The following is a 20,526-nucleotide window of genomic DNA, read 5'->3' on the forward strand; positions in this document are numbered from 1 at the left end:
ATGTACAACTCCAAGCTCCTCCTCCCTCATTTAAATTCTCCCATCTTTAAAACTCAGTTGTGAAACTTCTATTTACTTACAAAATTTTATGCAAGGGTGCATTTTTCTAGAGACAGTCTATGGCTTTCATAAAAGATTTAAAAAGGTTGCAGAGGGTTCTATGACTCAAAAAAGGTACATGATTATATAAACTATTAATCCTTTCTTATATACGATTTCTTTCCTTTCTTCTCTCCAACAATAGTAGGAATTATATTGTGTAGCACACACAAAGAGTACATATTTTGGGAATGTTTTCTGCCTTTGATCTCCTTTAAAAAAGCTGAAATGCTCCTACAAAGAATGATGAAATTACATTTTCTGCGATCCATTTTAAAAATAAACACAAATACCTTCTTTATTGTACATCTACCCAACTGACATACAATTAAAATCTAAAACCAACCACACAGCAGGCATTGTTCTAAAACCCTCAAAGTCGAAGGTCCATTAAGTTCCGAGGCACAAAAACCCTAAAGGCCTTAATTTCAAGCCTCTTTGTTTTTCCTTTCCAGCAATTATTTTTTAACAGTTGACCTATATAGCGAAGGTTACAAAACAACCTGGCAACATTTGCCATTCATAAAACGGTATCTGCAAGAGCTGGAAGCAGACTTTCTTAACAAAAGAGATGCAGGAAGCTTGGACGCGCACTGCAGTGAGGACATTCGGCCGTTGCCTTTTCTTTCTCTAAAGAGAGAGATCCAAAGGCAGCGGCCGCTCCCGCGCCATCGGCTGTGAAGTAGAGAGCGTCATTCCGTCGATCCAGTAAAAACACAGAAACAAGTCAGAGGCTCGTGGTAAAAGGGATCCGGGCCTCGGCTCGCCGCCAGGCCGGCCTCTCCCACGTTCCGCAGGCGCTAGAGCCCACTCCGACCCCGGGCCCGGCGGCAGAGCGCGGCTCCCGGAGGCTGGGGAAGCGGCGCCCGCGCCAAGACGGAAGCGTTCCCTGTAGGTGAAAGGTCAGAGGTGCCGCGGGAGAAGCTGCCGTGCGCGCCGAGCCGCTCGCCGACTCCCTCGTGAGCCCACCGACACGGCCCCGCTCCGGGCTCTGGACACCGCTCCCGGCTCCGGCTCCCGCCTCGGCCTTTCTCGGAGCCCCGCGCACTCGGCCCCGCTGCTCCGGCCGCTCTCCCAGCCCGCCCCGAGTAGCGCGCCGCGGATGCCGAAGAGCGGGTTCTGCCGGCCGAAGCCTCAGGCTGCTGAGGGGCCTGGGGGCGCGCCCGTTGGCAGTTGGGAGGAAGGGACCTTCCCAGGGCCCCCCGCCTTCCTCCCGGGCGCCGCTGCGGCCGCTTTTCTCCTCACCCGTCCCTTCTTACCGGCGCTTCTCTGCCGAGTGGCGTCCTACGCTGGGCGTAAACCGGGCAGCCCTGTGCGGCGGCTGCTGGGACGGGATGGGGTAGGGGGCCTCCAGGCAAACAGACTGGAAAAAGCTGGAGCGGGGAGGGTTAAAAAAGTGGAGACGGAGCTTTCTGGGTTTGTGTATTTGGGGGCGGGGGGGGGTCAGAGTTCCTGACCCCCTCCCTCAGCGGCTCGGTGCGCGCTCCCGTCCGCGCCTGCGCACCAGTGGAGTGGAGAGGCGGCGAGAGGCGGTCGTGACGTTCCCCGGGTGGAGGGTTGAGAGAACCCAGTCTCTGGAAGTCGACTGCCCCCTATCGCGTAGGAGGGAGACTGCTCCGGCATAGCTGCGCTTCCCTTATCTGGGACTTGGAGAAGACACGTGCGCTTAGCATCCTGTTTGCAAAAGGCGATCCTTAAAGGAAATTTTGAGACTGTTCAGATTGGAGCCAAGATAGATGACCTAATCAGTTTTAGACAGTTCGGTCTCTAATTTGTGGGAAACTGGGCTTTGTCACAGGCTCTTGCCTTAGACTAAATGGTTTATTAGAACACTTAACAAAACTGGATAGATCCCAATAAAATATTTCAAATTCCCTTAAATAAGCTGGAGTATAGCCCTGTTGAGTAAGGCTAAGTTTTACTGATCAACTTTTGTGAGTAAATAACATAGTAGCTAAATGGAGCCAGAGTAGAATCACATAGAATGAAAACTTTCAGAAGACTGGCTTTAGTCTGTTTTGTTCACTGGTGTATTCCCAAGCTTATGGGACAGTGCCTAATGGTAAATACAGATTTGTGAAATAAAGTGTTGACAGAACATCCCATTCTGATAGTGGCCCCTGAAGCACCAAGATGTGGTAGCAAGAGCCGCCATGTTTGCAGAGTGCTGTGTGGTTTGGTCTTGCAGGGGTCCTCAAAAGGTCTTATTTATTTTTTAATGTCTTAGTTTTGATTTGCCCTAGAAAAGCAGTCACGCATTCAGGCCAGAAACCCAAGTCAGGAAAAACAAGGTGCACTGATAAGGAGAAAATCTCCTCTGTCATTTCCCCCTGGAACTAGGCATCTGGGCAACAAAAGGGGCATGCAACAACCCCTAACAAGTGAAAACACTCTTTATGTCGAATTCTCTAGAAGTCACCCTCTTCCTTCTAGTATCATTTGTTGTGTAATTAGTGGTTTTAAATCACCCCTCCTCCATCCATCCTTGAAGTCGAGTCCTAAAGGAAATCAACCCTGAAATGTTCATTGGAGGGACTGATGCTAAAGCTGAAGCTGCAGTTCTTTGACCACTTGATGTGAAGAGCCGATTCTTTGGAACAGACCCTGATGCTGGGAAAGACTAAAGGCAAAAGGAGAAAGGCCAGCAGAGGATGAGATGGTTGGATGGCATTATTGACTCAATGGACATGAACTGAGCAAACTCAGGGAGATAGTGAAGGATGGGAGCCCAGCGTGCTGTAGTCCATCCAATCCCAGAGAGTTGGACATGATTTAGCAGCTGAACAACAGCTACTCCATCCACCCAAACTGGGATCCACTCCTTACATCTGTCCCAAAGATGAAAGCTAAGAAAGTATATTACCTATAGGTCCAATGGAGAAAGGAAATCTGAGACCGTTTCTCTATTCTCAGTGCCCAATATGCACACCCACAGTGATGCTTGGGGTCATCCCCTTTATGGCCAATTAATTTGCTTAGGTCACAGTAGCATTTCGATGTAGAAACCATCCAAACGGGGAATATGTTTTGTTGGTGAAAAAGAGCTTCCCCTAACTATGATTCAGGAAAACAGATCAGTGTGGTTCATCTCTAACTGCATGACTATAAAAAATGATTTAAAAGACATCATCACACTGAAAGTAGATTCAGTAAATTTATTTTGTATAAATACATAACATTATTTACACTGCTAATATTTTATTTATAAAGGATCTATATCTCTATATGGACAATAAGATACAAACATCATTTTTAAAGTAAGTGTTTCTGTAAATTTATGTCATTTGAAAAAATAGTATTTCAAGATTGGTTCTTAACATGCTATGATGAACTCATGTAAAAGAAAGTTGCCACCATTGGTCCTAACCACCCCCTCAAAAACGGGGGAATTTGATATTGAGACTTTAACATCTTAACAAAAAAATCCAACTAGAAAATTCCCATTAGAAAATAACATTAGAAATGGCATAGGCTCCAGAATATTTGTGTTTTAGAGGCATTCAAAAAAGAGTACGAGATCATTTGAATTAATTTAATTCACAACAGTGTCCAGTGAATGCAAGGCACTCTGCCAGGTGCTGAGGAGGAATCGCAAACAAACAAGATACAGTTGCTCTTCTCAAGGCTAGAATGTGATAAGCACCATAAGAAAGTCTGTTTAAGAGCCAAAGGCTACAGGAGCATAGAGGAAGGAGAGACTAGATCTGATCTGCAGGAATGGGGAGAGGCTAGGATCAACTGTTTAGAGAAGTCTTAGGTAAACAGGCAGAAAAATGGGGTTGGGGGAGGATGAGAAAAGACAAAACGGTGTGAACAGAGGAAGGTAGGGTCGGGGTGAGCTGCCACATGATACCTGAGCAAAAGTATTCACGCCAAACCACTCGGAAGGCAGTGAAGGTTGTAAAGGGCAGGAATGAAACTAGATTGGAACTATGCTTAACAAGGTGGGTCTGGCAGTGTTTAAATGGGACCATGCAAAGGCATTGGAATTAGAAGAAAAGTTATGCCCATCACTGGGAAGAGGTAACAAGGACTTGAGCTAGGGTGGATGCAATAACAGGACAAAGAAGGTGGAAAGGACACGAGGGCAATTGTAGAGGGTCTTGGTGAGACCTGGAGGCAGATTCTGGAGCCAAGAATGGTGTTTCTCCATTGTAGAAGAAAATATACAGATCTGAATGAAAGGAAATTGAGTTTTAGACATTTAAAGCTTAAAATGCTTAAGATGTAGATGTCCAACAGGTACTTGCTAATATGGCCTTGCAGGATGGTGGGAAGAGCAGGTCTAAGATCTGAGTTATAATATGGGCCATCTGGGACTTTTGAGTTTGAAATAAGAATCCTGTCCTTACTTTCTTCAACAAATATTTTCTCCTGAAAGATGCAAGGTAGGTATTTTGTGAGAAACTGATGTACCAGGAATAAAACAGTATGTTTTCAAGGACTGTGCAGTATCCTAAGGGAAATAGGATTTACCTCTCTGGAAGCCGCTGTGATGACATCCGACTACAACAGATCTCAAATTTAAAAAACCAAGTACAATGAAAGCACACTCGAAGACATAAATCAAGATATGCTGTGATGACATTTACATTTTAACTGAATTACTAAATAGTAGGCTTTCCCTATTTCTGGATATAGTCTACCATCCAAATATAAAATACACCTTTGGCCAACAAAACTATACTTTAAAGTTATCCTCACTTGGTTGGTTCATTACAGCTTTATATTAAAGTTTGCTCTGATGATCTCATTTTAAGAAATGCTACTACACTATCAATCAAGCTTTTAGTTATTAAAAAGGAGATGTATCTTGGGAAAAGACAATAGCAGGATACTGGGTACATTAGGGAACAAGGGGAAAGAGGTTGGGAAGAGGTTTAGAAATACCAAAGATAAACTTTCTCATTTTCTTAGACTCTGGTGGGTCCTCTATGTTTAAAGCTGCCACAGGTAAGGGAGCAGCACTGCCTAGAGACACATACTAAGGCTGGCCTTCCCCTAGTTTGACCTGGCATCTCTTGTCTAGGTTTCTTAAGCATCCTTTTGGACTTAACTTTATAACTACTCTTCTTTCTCCTTATGAATAAAAGGAGACACTTGAAAAGGATTTGATGGAAGCCCATGTATCAATGTAGGAAATACACTAAGCACTATTGGGATCTAAGTACTGTTTATGTTTTCTTCTCATTTATAGTGTGCATGCAACATCTTTCTTTTTGCTAAAATGTTAGCTTCAGGAGTGGTTTTAAAAGTATCGACAGCTTTATAACAAAATATATATAATCAGGCTTCTCATTTGACATTGAATGAGCAAGGTTAAATAATTGATCAGCTTCAGTGAAGCTATGAAGGACTGATAAGGGAGAAAGGGAATGTAATACTATTCCACATTTAAAACATCGGGGTCGGGGGGAGGCTGCTAATCTGATAGCTTCTTCAAAAGGCACCATATTTTATATTTTTCAAAGCCCTCCATGGGGCTAAGCCAACACTAGCATAATCATACATGCGCTTCACATGTAATTAGAACTATTAGAAATCTGTGCACTGTTTCTTAAATATTTAATTATTGATTCAGCCAACTCTTAGAAAGACAGAATAGCCACTGGCTGATAATTTTCAGATTCTAATTAGACCAAACCTTGCAGTCAGAAGGTTGAAAGCTCAAGAGGAGGAGAGAGGAACCCCAGTAACCTATTTTACAAAATGCTGATCCTGTGAAACCAAAAGAAACACTTCATAAGGCATGACCTTGGTCTCTAAAAAGGACACACTAAAAACTGCAGGGATTTTAACATGGAAGCCTTATTTATGCTATCTTGGCTAAAGTTAATGAGATGCAAAGAAATGTTAGTTTACCTACAGCTAACAGAAAGACTTGGAAGTTAACATGCAAGGATTGTAGGTGAGGGTGCAAGAGGGTTTAAAATGACTCCACAGCAAGCAATAGCCAGAAAATGACAGCAGTCAAACTCGAGATGTAGAGACCCTGGTGCTGCAACAAACACTCAAAGGGCTTCAGAAGGCGCTCGGTAACTCTTGGCAATCACAGAGATAATACGAATGAGGAAATTCTTTACATAACAGCAGAAGGGAAATTTCTTGTGCCTTTTATTCAAAATTTCTTGCCTTTGAAGATACTTTATATTTCATTTATGCTCAGTCAATAAATTTATCTTATGAATATCAGGAATGACTTTAATCATAGTATTAATTTAATTTTACTTCTGCTCATCAATTTTACGTATAAAGCAGTTCATATGTTAAACAATAGGTGAGCCAAAATAGGAATGTAAGTCCTTCCTAATGAGGTATGCTGACAGCTGTTTAAAGGAAAATATAAAAAAATATACTTTAATTACTAGAAAGGACATAACACAAAGTGGTATTTAAAAATCTTTTAAAAATGATTACTATACAATTTCTAATACTGGCTTAGAATATGTGCTTTTTGATATGGTAATTCCAGTTCATTTAAAAAATCACAATATTATAGAAAATGTAACATTCTTTTTATATACAAATACCTCTCTACTACCTTGGGCTCAGAACACTTAGAAGAGCAAGGGACATTATGTAATATAATACTCACCCTATTTTGCTTTTTAAAGAAATAATACATTTATGTTTGTGTTGAAATGGTAGTTTTCTTTTTCTTTAATTTTAAAGATTAGACTTAATGTAAAGGCCATAGAGTTAATTATTTGTGTTACCCTGAAAATGGAAATATTCTTTTTCCTACTCACAGTTGAGTTAAATGAAAATTCAGATTCTATCCCTTTGCTGTAATTCCTTGATGATATAACATTATCTCATAGCACAAGAGGTACTTAACAGTAGAAATACTTTAGACAATTTACTGGAATTTTGTTTCAGTTACTGAGGTAGAAATTGGCCATGTGTTTTTCCATTAAAAGATACAAAAATTCATCTAAATGTATGGATTCAAAGACATACATTTTTCTCATCAGCTGTTTAATCATAATTTCCAATCCAAAGACTGTATAGAAATTCACTCCTTGATGTGTGTTTTTTATTTACCATGACTTACACTGGTGAGAATGTTACAAAGTAACACTGTAAAACACGCTGAGAAAACAGGATGGACTGTGTCACAGTTAATACAGTATTAAGATAAGTTTTCTGGTTTCTAAAGAAAAGGTACTTCAGAATACAGTGTGAATCTCACAAATAACTCTGACCGTTAAGTAAACAATAAAATTTTAATAAATAACATACATGAAAAACAAACATTTTTTAAAAATTACCTTATACCTAATAAAATAATTTCTCTGATGAAGATTTTAGTTGGATTCATCTTGGCATTGTTCAGTTATATAAAATGTTTCTACTGCACTTATTCTGATGAAATTCCACTGTTTTGGAATCACACGAGATGAAACCAACACAACTACAATATTGTGCCTTCTTGAAATGCTTCTATCCACCTGTAAGAGAAATTCGTTAGACTTGTAAAATGCAGTCATCCAACATATGGCAAGACAATACTACAGACCACAGCTATTCTCTTGGATCCAATTACCCTAACAGTATATTTAAGATCTTTTCTATAGCAAATGAGAATTCTGTATGTATGAAACTACCCTTTCATCTGGTAACTTGGACCAAAATTTGGCCTGAAGAGTGCATCTTTTATTCTTTTTAATGGTCAATTTAAAATGCAAATGGCATATAAGTTATACCATAATAAATAAAAAGATTTTTTAAATGTCAAAAGTTTTCTTTAAAATTAACACATTTTAATATTCTGTAATATGAAAATACAGCAGCCCATGTGATATTAATAAACTCAAAGAGAAATTTATAAATTAGCCTGTATTAATTCTAAATAACAACTAAGCTGATTCTTTTCATCCAACTACATTCAACTCTCTTGAAGGGATTTCTATCTTGTCAACTATATAAGGAAAAGATACATATTCAAAAGTTCAACAGCTAATCATGAACACAAAAATGATGAGAAATGTAATATCAAACAGAATTGTAGGCAATTATTATTTTATCCAAATAACTATTTTTTAAAGAAAAAATAGCCGTGTCATAATTTTAAATTATTCTTCAGTACCCAGAAGTAATCATTTAGATTAACAGCTATATATAGTTGGAAACCCTAATACAGACTGAAAAAAAAGGCTTATAGAGTATTTGTAATATAGTATCTGATTATTATTGAGGGGGAACATGTTTAATTCTGATACATTAGTTGTAACTACCTTAATAAAAGACAAGCCTTACTTAAAGCATTCTTTTAGATTTGTGTGTACTTTGAGAGCCTAGTGAGAAAACATGAGCACCACTTGGTGAAAATAATGCATATTTTTATTTTGAGGCCAAAATAAAAATCTAGTGAAAGGGAGGTAAACTGAATTGTTTTGTTCACAGAGGACCTCAGTTTCACAGAGATACTCTTCTCTATGTCAAGCAATCTCATGACATCTAAATAAATATTCTTTTTGGAATTTTGAAGAGACTATTTCAACCACTTCCATCTAAAATGATATACATTTCCTTCTACTCAGTCACTGGAAATAGCGTAAGAGACTCTTAATGTGTTTGACCTTCTCCCCAAAGATGTAAGTTAGCAAGCAGCTGTTTAAGCTCCTGCCGTTCCATGGCACGATTGACTCACTGGATTGCCAAAATCCCAGAATGTTTCAAAATAAAATTCTTCACCTCATTGGAGGAGAGGTCAAATACCTCCGCTTCCCTTCCTTGCAGCAAAGCAGCTTCATGCTGCTTCCTCAGAGGTCATGTGTACACAAAATATTTTGGACAGAACTACCTATTTTCTTTTCCTTTCTGCTTCCTGAAAATATTCCAGATACTCTTGCCCATCTTTAAAACAATTCTAAAGAGTCTGAATAACATTTTAAATCTTTCTAAATGGGATCTCTGAAATATATTCTTCATTGATCCCATGCATGGAAGTAGGTTATTTTTAAAATGAATCATTTAAAGTAACAATTTGAAATTTCATGTATGAAAAAAAGGCTAAATTACTTACTTCTGAGCTGAGTGAGCATCATCTGCTTTGAATACATAAAATAGCATGTTTTTGTGCAGTAACTGAAACACTCTAGACTCTGAATTCTCATCTTTGACTTGGGCGACTGTGAAGCCTAGTAAAGGCTGACTCTCCAAAGCTGCCACATCCTAAATTTACAAAGACACAAAGGAAGACAGACTTTCAAAATGATACAAAATTCAGACCTGCAACTTTTTATCTGAAAAGCTCTAATTTAATTTCAAACAAACACACATACATAAAACAATGGTAATTCTAGCAACAAATTCACTTTTCATTTATTCAACAATATTTATTGGGCCACCCCCTCCCCACCCATCAGACAGACACTGCAGTAGACAGTTTCCAATGTGTTCATATTCACTGATTTCACATTATTTCCCTACAACCATGGGAAGTGAGTAAGTACATTACTTTCATTTTATGGATGCAAAAAACACAGCTCAGAAAGGTGACATACCCCAGTCTTACCAAACTTCTGCCTTTAGTGAAGTAGTCAGTAGTCACATGATATCCCCCAAACTTAACATTTTAACACTACGGAAAATTCCTAACATCTTTGAGTATCTTTAGATACAAAACAAGGACACTGTTCATGTCAAAAACAACAGTAATATTTCCCCCTCTCAAAGCAAAGCAAAAGCGTAGACAAACAGATTAGGCAAACACTAATTATTTCTAGGTGGCACTATAAAACAAGACTCTAAATTATTCATGTTTACATTTCAGATCTTACCTCACTTGCAGCATATGTATATAGTACTTTATTTTTTATGACAAACCACAAGTGTTTCCAAGGTTTTTTATTGCCCTTTGATCTGTACAAGTAGCCACTCATAGAGGAATCTTCTGTGTTTGCTGATACCTAAATAAGCAAACCCCATACACAGTTTAATAGGTTTTAGACAAAATCAAAATTTAAAAAGACAAAATTGTTTTTGATCATTGATGCTGAAAGCAATAACCATAATAATATCGTGCTTAAGAATGAAACTGCTTATATTCAAAATCTGCTGCTGTACAGATTGAATATTGCCATTACCATGAGCATAAAATCCTTCCTTTTAAAAGCAATTCCAGAATTTTACCTGGTTTACCTGTGCTTGCATGTATAGGTTTCTTAGTGGGTTCCACTAGGTTTTCTGGGTTGCCAGGAGATGAATAACTTCAAATGACAAAAATGCCTTTTTAAAGCTGTGTTTTGGTGCCGGGGGCCAGCGTGAGGAATTCCGCCCATGGCAAAGGTCATGAGGAAGGAGGCTTGGCATACGCAAAGGCGTGATCAAGCCCCAGGAAACCCCCTGTTCCCGAGCATCTAACCCCAAAACCAGAGTCTGTTTTATGCTCTCACCTACACCTCTGACTTTACGGGGGCTCTCCCCCATAACCGTTTCTCTCTGAGAAGGAGTAAACGTGCAGCTCCTAGGCAATAAAAATTCTTGGGCGTGACAAGAGTGTTTCAGCTTACGGACTCCTCTGAAGGTTATCTAGCCCACCTGTATAGGTTTGTCCGGCCACATGTAATTGCTTGCAGCCTCCCAACCTGAGAGGCACGAGATGTTTTAGACTTACTAAAGGCAAATTATTTTGGGGAGTTAAAATTATTAGTATAGTGTGTTGGTTAGGAATTATTTGGTGAAGGGTTCTTCATTTATTGTGTCAATAATTGCTACTAATTCCCTGCTCTGGGTGGGACAAGGATGTCTCAGGTCAAACCTCTCTGCTGACAGACTAGCTTGTGTGACAGGATTATCCTTACTGCTAGGCACATGATTGTTTACTACCTCTCAACCATAAACAGCACAGAGAGTTTTGGAGTATTTTGAGAGTCTTAATTAGCATAGGACTTTTTCTTCTTGTTGAGTCAATGATCGCCGCCAGGCCTCTATATTCTTAGGTACCTGGGAATATATTAATCAATGTATTTGGAATATAGCAAAGGAAATATGGTAGTTTTTGATATTAGCAATACTAGACTTTTTGAGTTAATGGATTTTCTCTTTTGTAATAGATCACTGTACTTATATATCACTGTGTCCTTGCTGTGTAAGAATGTAACTTTATCATATCTTAAGACTAAATAGATCTTAAGGGGAGCATTGGTGAAAGGATTTTCATTTGTTGGGTTGATGTTTGCTGCTAAATCTCCATGTTCCCTACCCTTATAATGAATATAACTAGCATATAGGAAGAAATAAGTATTAACCTTTAAGCATATAGGAGAAATAAGTATTAACCTTTAAGACTAATCATGTTAACCTTGGGTTGAATAAATTCCTTTCTTGATTGTAACTCACTACACCCTCACCCTATAGGAATGTAACTTTATTTGGAGGGTGGTGCCTGGTTTAAGAAAAAACACCCTTGGAAGAAATAAGTTTTTTTGGTTATCAGAAAGAAAGGATCATAAAATGTAAGCAGGTCTCACTCATGGCCTGAAGATGATGTAATATCCCTAAGACCTTTTTTTTTATACATTTATGTGAAGCACCTGATTTTGACAAAGGTCAGGACTGCTGACCCCCACATGACTCTGTATTCATCCCTATGTGTAACAAAAGGTATATAAGCAAACCCAAAAATAAAGAAATCGGATCAGTTTCCGGAAAGACTGATTCCCCCATGTCGCTTCTTTCTTGCTCCCGTTTTTCTGGCTGAATTCCCATCTGGAGCATGGATGCTATTTCACGTAATCCAAGTTATTCAGCCTCCTTTTCTCCACTGATCTTCCTACTACACTATCCATTTCTAATCTCTCTATATCTGTGATTAAATATGTATTTTTCCAAAGACGCTGACTCCGTCCCCACCTTCGAATGACCCTGGATCCACCGGGGCTGGACCCCGGCATTTTGGGGACAGTATATGTTGTTTATTGCTCTCATTTAGGGGTATTAGGGAAAATTCTTAAACCTTCAACTTTGTTTCTAAGATAACTCTGGATTTCTACAAATTATATCAACAGATAAGTAAACAGGAAATTCTATTTTTGGGGGGAGGGGGTCATGCAGCTTATAGGAATCTTAGTTCCCTGGACAGGGATCAAACCCCTGCTCCCTGCACTGGGAGCTCAGAGTCTTAACCACTGGACTCCCAGCAAAGTCCCAAGTGGAAAATTTATATCTAATGTTAAATTAGAATGTCTATTAAGTGCAAGTAAATCTGTATACAGAAATAACATCTTATATAAGACTACCAAGTAATTAAAAAAAAGGAAAACTACAACATTTACATTCAAAAGAGGTTTCTCTTAAAATGCAGTTACACTGTGATACTATTGATAGTAAGTACTTAGGTTAACTGTTGCTATCATTGCCTGAAATATTTTGTACATTGCTCTTTTGGAATATTTTACAATTAATTTAATAGCCATATAAGACTAATCACAATACTGAATAATCATACATAGTCCTCTATTACCTTTTTAAAAGAAAAATTAGTGTTAAACCAGTTTAATCACCTAATTCACAAAATTTTCATTCTAATGATTCATTTAAAAAATAAGTGAAGTTATCGATTCAAGAGACACAGTCTGCCATTACTGAGCGTACTGAAGTTTTGAATGTATGTAATTCTAAAAGATGAATTTCTAAAAATGTACTGAACATCAATGGAATAAGAAAAAATTTTCCAATTCCTTAAAAAGTTAAACATAGGGTTATTATATGATCAACCAATTTCACTCCTAGGTATATAACCAAGACAAATGGAAGCGTAAGTGCACATGGAAGTCTGTATATCAATGTTTATAGCAGCGTTATTCACAACAGCCAAAAGGTGGAACAACCCAAGTGTCCCTCAACAGATAAATGGCCAAGTTGTGGTATATATCGAAAAAGGAGTACTATTCAGACACACAAAAGAAAGTGCTGATGCATGCTATAACTTGGCTGAATCTCAAAAACACTGTGCTAAGTGAAAGAAGCCAAACATCCAGGATCATATGTTGCATGACTCCTTTTCCATGACAGCTCCAGAAAAGACACGAGCAGGTTCACGGCTGCCAGGAGGTGGGGGGTGCGGGTGCGGGCGGGGCTGATTATCTAATACACACGGGGTGTTCTTAGGCGGTGATGAAAAAGTTTTGAAACTGGAGCAATTCAGCAGCTACACATCACTGTGAATACACCAAATACCACTGAATTGTGTATCTTTAAACAGTTAATTATATGTTACATGAATTTCACCCCTGTTTAAAACAAAAGACAAAAAATCACAGGTTTCCAAGGAGACTACTTTGACTTGTATAGAACGTAATTAGAAAAATGAATTTCTCCTGTGTGGCCACAGAGGCACAAAGGAATGGTTTTCAAACTTCGGCAGACATACACCTGAATCACTGAGAATGCTTGTTCAAGTTTCTGATTCCACACAGCTGGGCCCAAGAATCTGCATTCCTAGTGAGTTCCATGGTGGTGCTGCAGCCACTCTGGAGGACACTGAGAACCAGCGGAGTCAGGGGAGAAAGCAGAGGTTTGAAAGTGGAAGGCCCGTTTGTGTGCTTGGGTAGAAAGATGTACAAAAGTGGACTGGAATTAGGTTGAGTCTAGTCTATAGGCCATGAAGAGTTTTTGTAGCCAAAAACTCTGTGGAGTTCTGACTAAAGAGGGGAGCACGTGTCAGAATTAAAAATAGTGACATCAACATGGAGAAGTGAAAAATTACAAAGAACTGAAAATTATTTCAGTTGGTTAAAAACTTCAAAGTTTTTGAATGTAGACTTAGATTCAGGAATTGTGTGATAGAAGAAAAAGAGTTAAGAGGTATTCACCTAGCCGGCTTATCCAGTTTCACATGAAACTTGGCAAATGGAACTGTAAATCCTATTCTTACTATTTCATGAGACTGGCTATAAATCACTTCCTAGTATTTCAACAGCCATGATGAAATATGCTCAACTTTACATGAGGAACATGATCTTCATCAAAATTTTAGAGTTCCTTTCTTCCACTTTTCATGATGGAACACCTCGACAGCAAACAAGCAAGAGAACAAACTTTAAAACGCTACTTTTCCTGGGCACAAAACCAATTAATCAACTAACCAAAACAGGAGTGACTAGAAAGGCAGGACTATTTGATCTCTTGACATCGGCTGATTTAACACTTGACTTTGAGGAACTGGGACAGGATATCAGAGATGCATATGGATTTACTCCAGGGGCAGGTCAAGCTTTGTAGGTTATTAAAACTTAAAACTTTTTCTGTTAAGTTGAAGGAAGAACAACCAACTATCAGTGAACAATCTACTATATCAGTTTTATATAACCTACTAATGCCGAAAAAAAATAAGCCATGTAGATGAGTAAATGCTAACAAAATTGCCCCCAATAGTTTATAGACTTCTTCCCTCTGATAAGGGGTCTCCTCAAAGTAATTTTAAAAATTAACATGAGTCCAAGTTATCTTTACTTTCTATCACTGCTATAAAATGCTTTCCAAACCTTTCAACAGTCATTTTCTAAATGACTCAGGTCATAAGGGAGATAAGGGAGGCCTAAGCCATATCCATCTTCAGTATTAAAATGCATGTCTTAACAGTGGTAGGAAATGGCATCTTCCTTTATGAAAGAAAAACTAAAGCACTATCTGGGTATGAATAATTCAGCCTCTATCAAGTTGCAAGTTTAATGGAAACACTTACTTCTTTAAGAGCAGCTGGGATTTTTTTCTGTTTCCTCCCTGATGGAATACTATGTAAGACTGATGATAAGGCGCTGGAAGGAGATTTGTGATTTCCAGGGGATCCAAACTTAGGAGAGTGCTGGTGATCTAAAACAAACCAGGTACACTTATGGAACCAACGGTAAACATTCTGCAATTCAATTTAATCCAAGTCAATAAACACTGTTGTGCAAAATATCCACGGAAGGATACTTAAGAGACTTGTGTCACTGAGGCTCCCGGGAAAGGAAGCCAAATGGGTGGAAGTTGAGTGGAAGGAAGACTTTCCACTGTCTATTTTTTACTTTTTTCAACTGCAAACCATATGAGAGAATTGCCCCTTTATGCCTTCAGAATTCTGAAACATGTTCATGTACTACCAACTTAAAAAACTAAATTGAAAAAACTTCTCTCCTGACTTAAAAAAAAAAAAACTAACAACATCATTTAGTATCTAATATATGACCAAATAACATTACATAAAATTTCCGAAAAGAGACTATAAGGCAAGAGGAGGCAGTAATTAATTTTGACTGCAGACGTTCAAGGAAAGCTGAAGCTGGCATCAAGGTATAAGTAGGAGTCTGGCAAGCAAAAAAGAGGAGGAAGAACACTTCGTGAAGAAAAGTCAGCATAAGCAAAAGCAGAGAGATATGAAATTAGATCATTTATTTGGAGGTGAAGGTGGAAAAAAGAGGACTGGTTCTAAGGACTGTCTTTTAGGCAGTGGGAAATTAAAAGCCTTCTGGGCTGGGAAGTAGACTCAATTTAGAAAACTAAATGTGACAGTAGGAAAGGGGAAGGATTTGCAAGAGAAAAACCTGTTAGGAAAGTAGGACAGTAGTCAGATGAAAGATAATGAAGGCTCTGTTAGGGTGGAGATGCAGAAGTCAAGAGCAGGACAGGAAGATAAATTTGACAAGATTTATTGACCAAATGGGTGACAGCGGAGTATTCAACAATGGATTTTGAATGTTTCAGCCTATATTAGCTACTCAGAGAACAGAGGGAGGAACATAAGGCTGGCAGAAGATCAGATGAATGTTTCTTTTTGGAAAATGTGTACAGAAAATAACAAACAATTCCTCTATTAAAGTATGGATTTTGAAATAGCATGTCATCCAGTTTTATTCACTTAGACATTCTCACCTGCTAATGAAAAGCTATTCTTCATTGCCATGAAGGATCATCTTTTAAAAGTGTAGATTCTCTAAGTTTCAGGAATTCTAACTAAAGGATCTTCTCTCAAAATGTAGACCTGAGCTGCATTCATCTTAACTGGGGGAATGGATACTTGCAGGCAGATATAACTCATCATTTTGTAGCTGGTAAAAAGCTGCACATTTAGATTTAGAATAAAACCTCACACATCAGTCCAAGTGAATAGAAAGAATAAGGCTAACAAAGCGCCACTTGGTATGTTTTCATAGAGAACTACTTGACTGATAGATAAAAATGATTTGTAATACACATAGATGTGAAACTAGAAACTTGAAAATTACTCAGAAGCTAAAGTTCCCTTGTAACTGTTCGAAGCATTTCATCCTGTGATTATACTTCTACAATAGAATCCTTAGCAAAACCCTTTTTTGAATAAAAATAAGTTTCAGTGCAACCTTTCCTGGAATCATCACAAAATATGAGTGAAGAAAGCTTAACTATCCAGTGCTATGTGACACCTAGAGGGGTGGGAGATGGGAGGAGGTTCAAGAGGGAGGGGACATTTGTATACCTATGGCTGATTCATGTTTATGTATGGCAGTAACCGAGACGAAACTGTAAAGCAATTATCCTCCAAGTAAAAATAAATAAATTTAAAATAAAGAAAAAGAAAGCTTAACTAAATTAAGAAAGCAAGATATTTAATATTTTGAGAGAAGTATCACCAATTATATTGCTAACAGGCCCTATGACGATTCTTTTAGAAGGTTTTTTGCAAGCATCTGGGGCATAAAGGAATTTTCAGTTAAATTTTACTTATACATTACCTAATTTCTGCAGTTCTTGGAAACAGTGTTCACATACTCTTGCTGGTTGATTTTTCAGGTAATCTAAGCCACACTTGTTTGATGAACAAGCTTGGCATACAATCTGCAAACACATTGGAATTATTTCATTTCATTTAGAATAACCTTTGTATCTAAACCATCAGGCACAATTTATAGCTCAGTCTCCTTTTCAAAACCTGTTCATAGTCATTGAGTCTCAATAACCACTCAGCAGAGGTATGTAGGGAACTCACACACAATACCACATTTGAAGAGGCCACAGATTATCACTGATTGCTTATGACAGATAATAACATACTAATGGAGTTAACAGGTGCAAAATGTTTAGAACAGTGCCTGGTGGGTAGTAAGTGCTTTGTTAGCTGCACCGTCATCACCGTCATTGCCATCATCGCTGCTGTAACCATGAACACCTCTGCTGTACCTCTTCGTAGTGTCTGGACTGTATTAAATGTTCTCTAAATAACATCCACGAAATCTTTACAGTCACTCTCTGATTTCATTGTTACTATGCACATTTTACTGATAATATTATGAAAACTTAGAAACATCACAAAGGGTAACTTCAACACTGAAAGTTTCCTCCTGTTAAGAACGTAGTATTGGGACAAATGTAGTTTCAACAATTACCTATAAATGTGAGCAACTATTTAATTGTGAATTTGTTAGTTTTTTTTTTTTTAAATGAACACGTTCTACTATTGACATCCTAAAGTAATCTTGGGGTAGAAGCAGTAAGTTTCCTAACAAGATTGCCTCATGCTAAACGTTTAGGGGGAGATACCAGTCGTGAGACAGTATCTCTTTCCTCCCTACCCTACAATGGTTTACAAGGGGAAATACACTTCTTCACCATGTACAGTGTGGAGCTATTGAAAATCACAAGGGAAGTGAGTGTGATCCTCTCCAACCTTTCCGCAGGCCCGGCAGTGATGTCGTCTCCAGGTGAGAGTAAATTCACTGGTGCAGATCATACACATGGTGGCCCTGGTATCAGGAATCCAGATGGGAGCCTTAGATCCAAGAGGACTAACCTCATCTTTGTTTTCTGAGTCAGCCTGTAGAAGAATGACTTCTGATTATTTCTAGGCACACTGCCTGCTACAGCTCCCATCTTTTTATTTTGCACTGGAGGCTCACAATGCTGATGGTATCATTAAGGATGCGGATGAAACAGGAACAATCGTAGTTTTCATCTTCTCAGGACATTAAGATTAGCTACATTCCAACAATCCCCTAGTGCAAAACTGTACTACCATTGCCTGTGGTAGTGCAATGACAGCTGATTAGTTTCTTCCTCAAACTACACTACTGTATTTTCTACAGTGAGGTCTTATAACCAGAAAAAATATGAATGCCCTATATACTATCCTAGACTTGTAGACATTAATAGAATAAACATTTAGGCTCTGAAATTATGCACATACCCAATCCTTCTGTGAAGCATATGCTGCTTTTCTAAACCCCTGGGAAAAGTTTAAGGTGAAATGGTTTGAAATGCACTTAAAAAACACACAAAGGAAAAGACAATACCTCATCAAGACTCCGACTAGGACAGAATGTGATTCTTTTCTTGGCATACTCTTCTATTGACCTGGAAATGGCTTCGAGCCATTCATCCCTTTCTGGGGCAGAACTGTTGGGGGCAAAAGAGGTTGTATCAGCCAGATGTCAGCTCTTATTCTTTGCCTTTTTCTTACTTTTTTTCCTTCTGCCATGGCAACAGATTCCACCACCCTCCAACAATGTGAGTCACAGGCAACAACTTAGGGGTTTCTGGGCACAAATAACCAGCGGGCATTTAAAGAACATATGGCATTTTAGCAAACACAACACTTTTCTTCTTTCCAAAGATACCACTTTCTAAAACTGAATGGCTTTGGAAGTCTCCTAAATTTGGAGGTATTTTTGTTCGATTTAAGGGCTATTCATGCAATTAATAATTGTGATTACTTATATAAACAAGGAGCTTCCTGAGATATAATCCTAGCTTTAAAAATATTCCAAGGAATCAAGTTTTAAATCCAAATTTACAACACAGAATACTAAATATTTTTAGGTTACTGAATACTCTAGAAAGGGCACTAGAGTAAAGGAAACATAGTTTTGGTGTCATAAACAGAAGCTGAAGGCGTGGTTAATAAGGTAGAGAGCCTTCAGTGGTTATTAGGGTTCCTCTACCAATTCAGTCCATCACATTTTCTGTTCTTACCCTCAGTTCATCAGGAAGCGTGTGACCCAGATATAAATAGAAATGGGCCAAATAGGGGGATAGCCTGCTCAGAAAAATGCGTTCTTGTTCTATGTTTTTGCAAAGAGGCCCTCTAAAAAAATTCTATGGTGACTCAGAATCATTACCGATATTGGTGCATTTGTTTTGTAAACTCAGGAGGGGAGACACATTTTAGGTATTGTGTGTGTGTGTGTGTGTGTCTTTGTAGAAAGAAAGAGAATTTAATAATAAATATAAAACTGTATCATAATAAAAATCCATTATAATAATGGGAATGTTACTGTGTAAGAAAATGAGCGTTTTCTTATTTTTAAGAGAAGCATACTCAAGTATGCAGGAGTAAAATGACCTGATATTTGCCATTTGTTTTAAAGTACTTTTAGAAAAAAGGAAAATCTGTGGCAGAACCTTGGTAATTTTTGAGTCTTAGTGACCAAATATGCAGGTTTGATGTAGTCCTCATTCTAATTTTAAGTGCATAAATTTTAAGTAATGACTTTAAAAGGAAAAATTCCATCATAAAAAATTATACAAATAGGCATATTTTGATGAATCCAGAGCACATCAAGGAGATACTTTAACCTTCCCCACCATAATCATTCTCAGAAATGAACCTTCTAACTAAATGGCTTCAGTACCATTTAGAAAATGCACTCATACAGATATTAAAAGGAAGGTATCCAGTTTACAAACAAAATTTTAAAACTAGTATATTTTTCAAAGTTTCATTATATATCATAACCAAAATGAAATAGCCCCTATCTCTCTAAACCAAACCAAACCCACCTCAGTTACCTCTACTATTCCACCATCACTGTCCCACTAGCTGCTGCTAATTTAACATTGACCACATTATCAGCCAGTTGTGCTGAATGCTCTCTGTGCAAATGCCATCACACCTCATACCCTCAGAGGAATCTCTCTCTCCCCCAATCCCAATTTCACACCCCATCTCCATCTATAGAAAAGCAATGTGAAGACTTGAATCGTTAGATAATTTGCTTTAGATAATATGATGCTCAGGTGCTCAGTCCTGTCTGACTCTCTGTGACCCCATGGACTGGAGCCCACCAGGCTCCTCTGTCCGTAGGATTCTCCAGACAAATGGAATGGGTTGCCATTTCCTTTCCAACGGATCTTCCCGATCCAGGGATCAAACCTGTATTTCTTGCATCGGCAGGCAGACTCTATACCTCTGCGTCACTTGCGATGCCTTAGATAACAGGCTGCTGTAATAAATGGTGACTTGGTATCAGACCCAGGTGTGGCTAAGGAGGGAACCCTTCACCACCAGGCCATCTCTAGCCCGTTCCTGTCCTCTGAAGAGTTGTGCTATGAGAACATGGGCCCAGGTTCTGGGTAAACATTCATAAAATATTACTGTCCCCCCGCCTTCTCTCCTTCCCCAACTTTTCACTGGAAAAGGTAACAGAAAGCAGAGAGACAGATGGCTAATGTGAGGATTGCTGTCTG

At 38.5% G+C, this 20,526-nt stretch overlaps 2 protein-coding genes across 7 annotated transcripts in view; both read right to left on the bottom strand.

Annotated features, from left to right (window-relative positions):
- NR2C1 (nuclear receptor subfamily 2 group C member 1) overlaps nucleotides 1-1,612 on the bottom strand; it is a 40,473-nt gene extending 38,861 nt beyond the window's left edge. For all 5 annotated transcript variants that reach the window (XM_060412515.1, XM_060412513.1, XM_060412514.1 and 2 more), the window contains exon 1: nucleotides 1,359-1,612. The gene's annotated coding sequence lies outside the window, so the exon portion shown is untranslated. The remainder of the gene's footprint in view (nucleotides 1-1,358) is intronic.
- Nucleotides 1,613-3,240: 1,628 nt separating this feature from the next.
- Nucleotides 3,241-20,526, bottom strand: part of FGD6 (FYVE, RhoGEF and PH domain containing 6) — a 111,223-nt gene continuing 93,937 nt past the window's right edge. For both annotated transcript variants that reach the window (XM_042246620.2, XM_004006264.6), the window contains 7 exons: nucleotides 18,354-18,456; nucleotides 17,732-17,878; nucleotides 16,800-16,902; nucleotides 14,792-14,919; nucleotides 9,885-10,013; nucleotides 9,128-9,276; nucleotides 3,241-7,550 (listed from right to left, as the gene is read on the bottom strand). In XM_042246620.2, coding sequence (XP_042102554.1) covers nucleotides 7,514-7,550; nucleotides 9,128-9,276; nucleotides 9,885-10,013; nucleotides 14,792-14,919; nucleotides 16,800-16,902; nucleotides 17,732-17,878; nucleotides 18,354-18,456 — 796 coding nt within the window. In that variant the 3' untranslated portion in view covers nucleotides 3,241-7,513. The remainder of the gene's footprint in view (nucleotides 7,551-9,127; nucleotides 9,277-9,884; nucleotides 10,014-14,791; nucleotides 14,920-16,799; nucleotides 16,903-17,731; nucleotides 17,879-18,353; nucleotides 18,457-20,526) is intronic.

This window comes from Ovis aries, chromosome 3, assembly GCF_016772045.2.
Source record: "Ovis aries strain OAR_USU_Benz2616 breed Rambouillet chromosome 3, ARS-UI_Ramb_v3.0, whole genome shotgun sequence".
Taxonomy (NCBI): domain Eukaryota; kingdom Metazoa; phylum Chordata; class Mammalia; order Artiodactyla; family Bovidae; genus Ovis; species Ovis aries.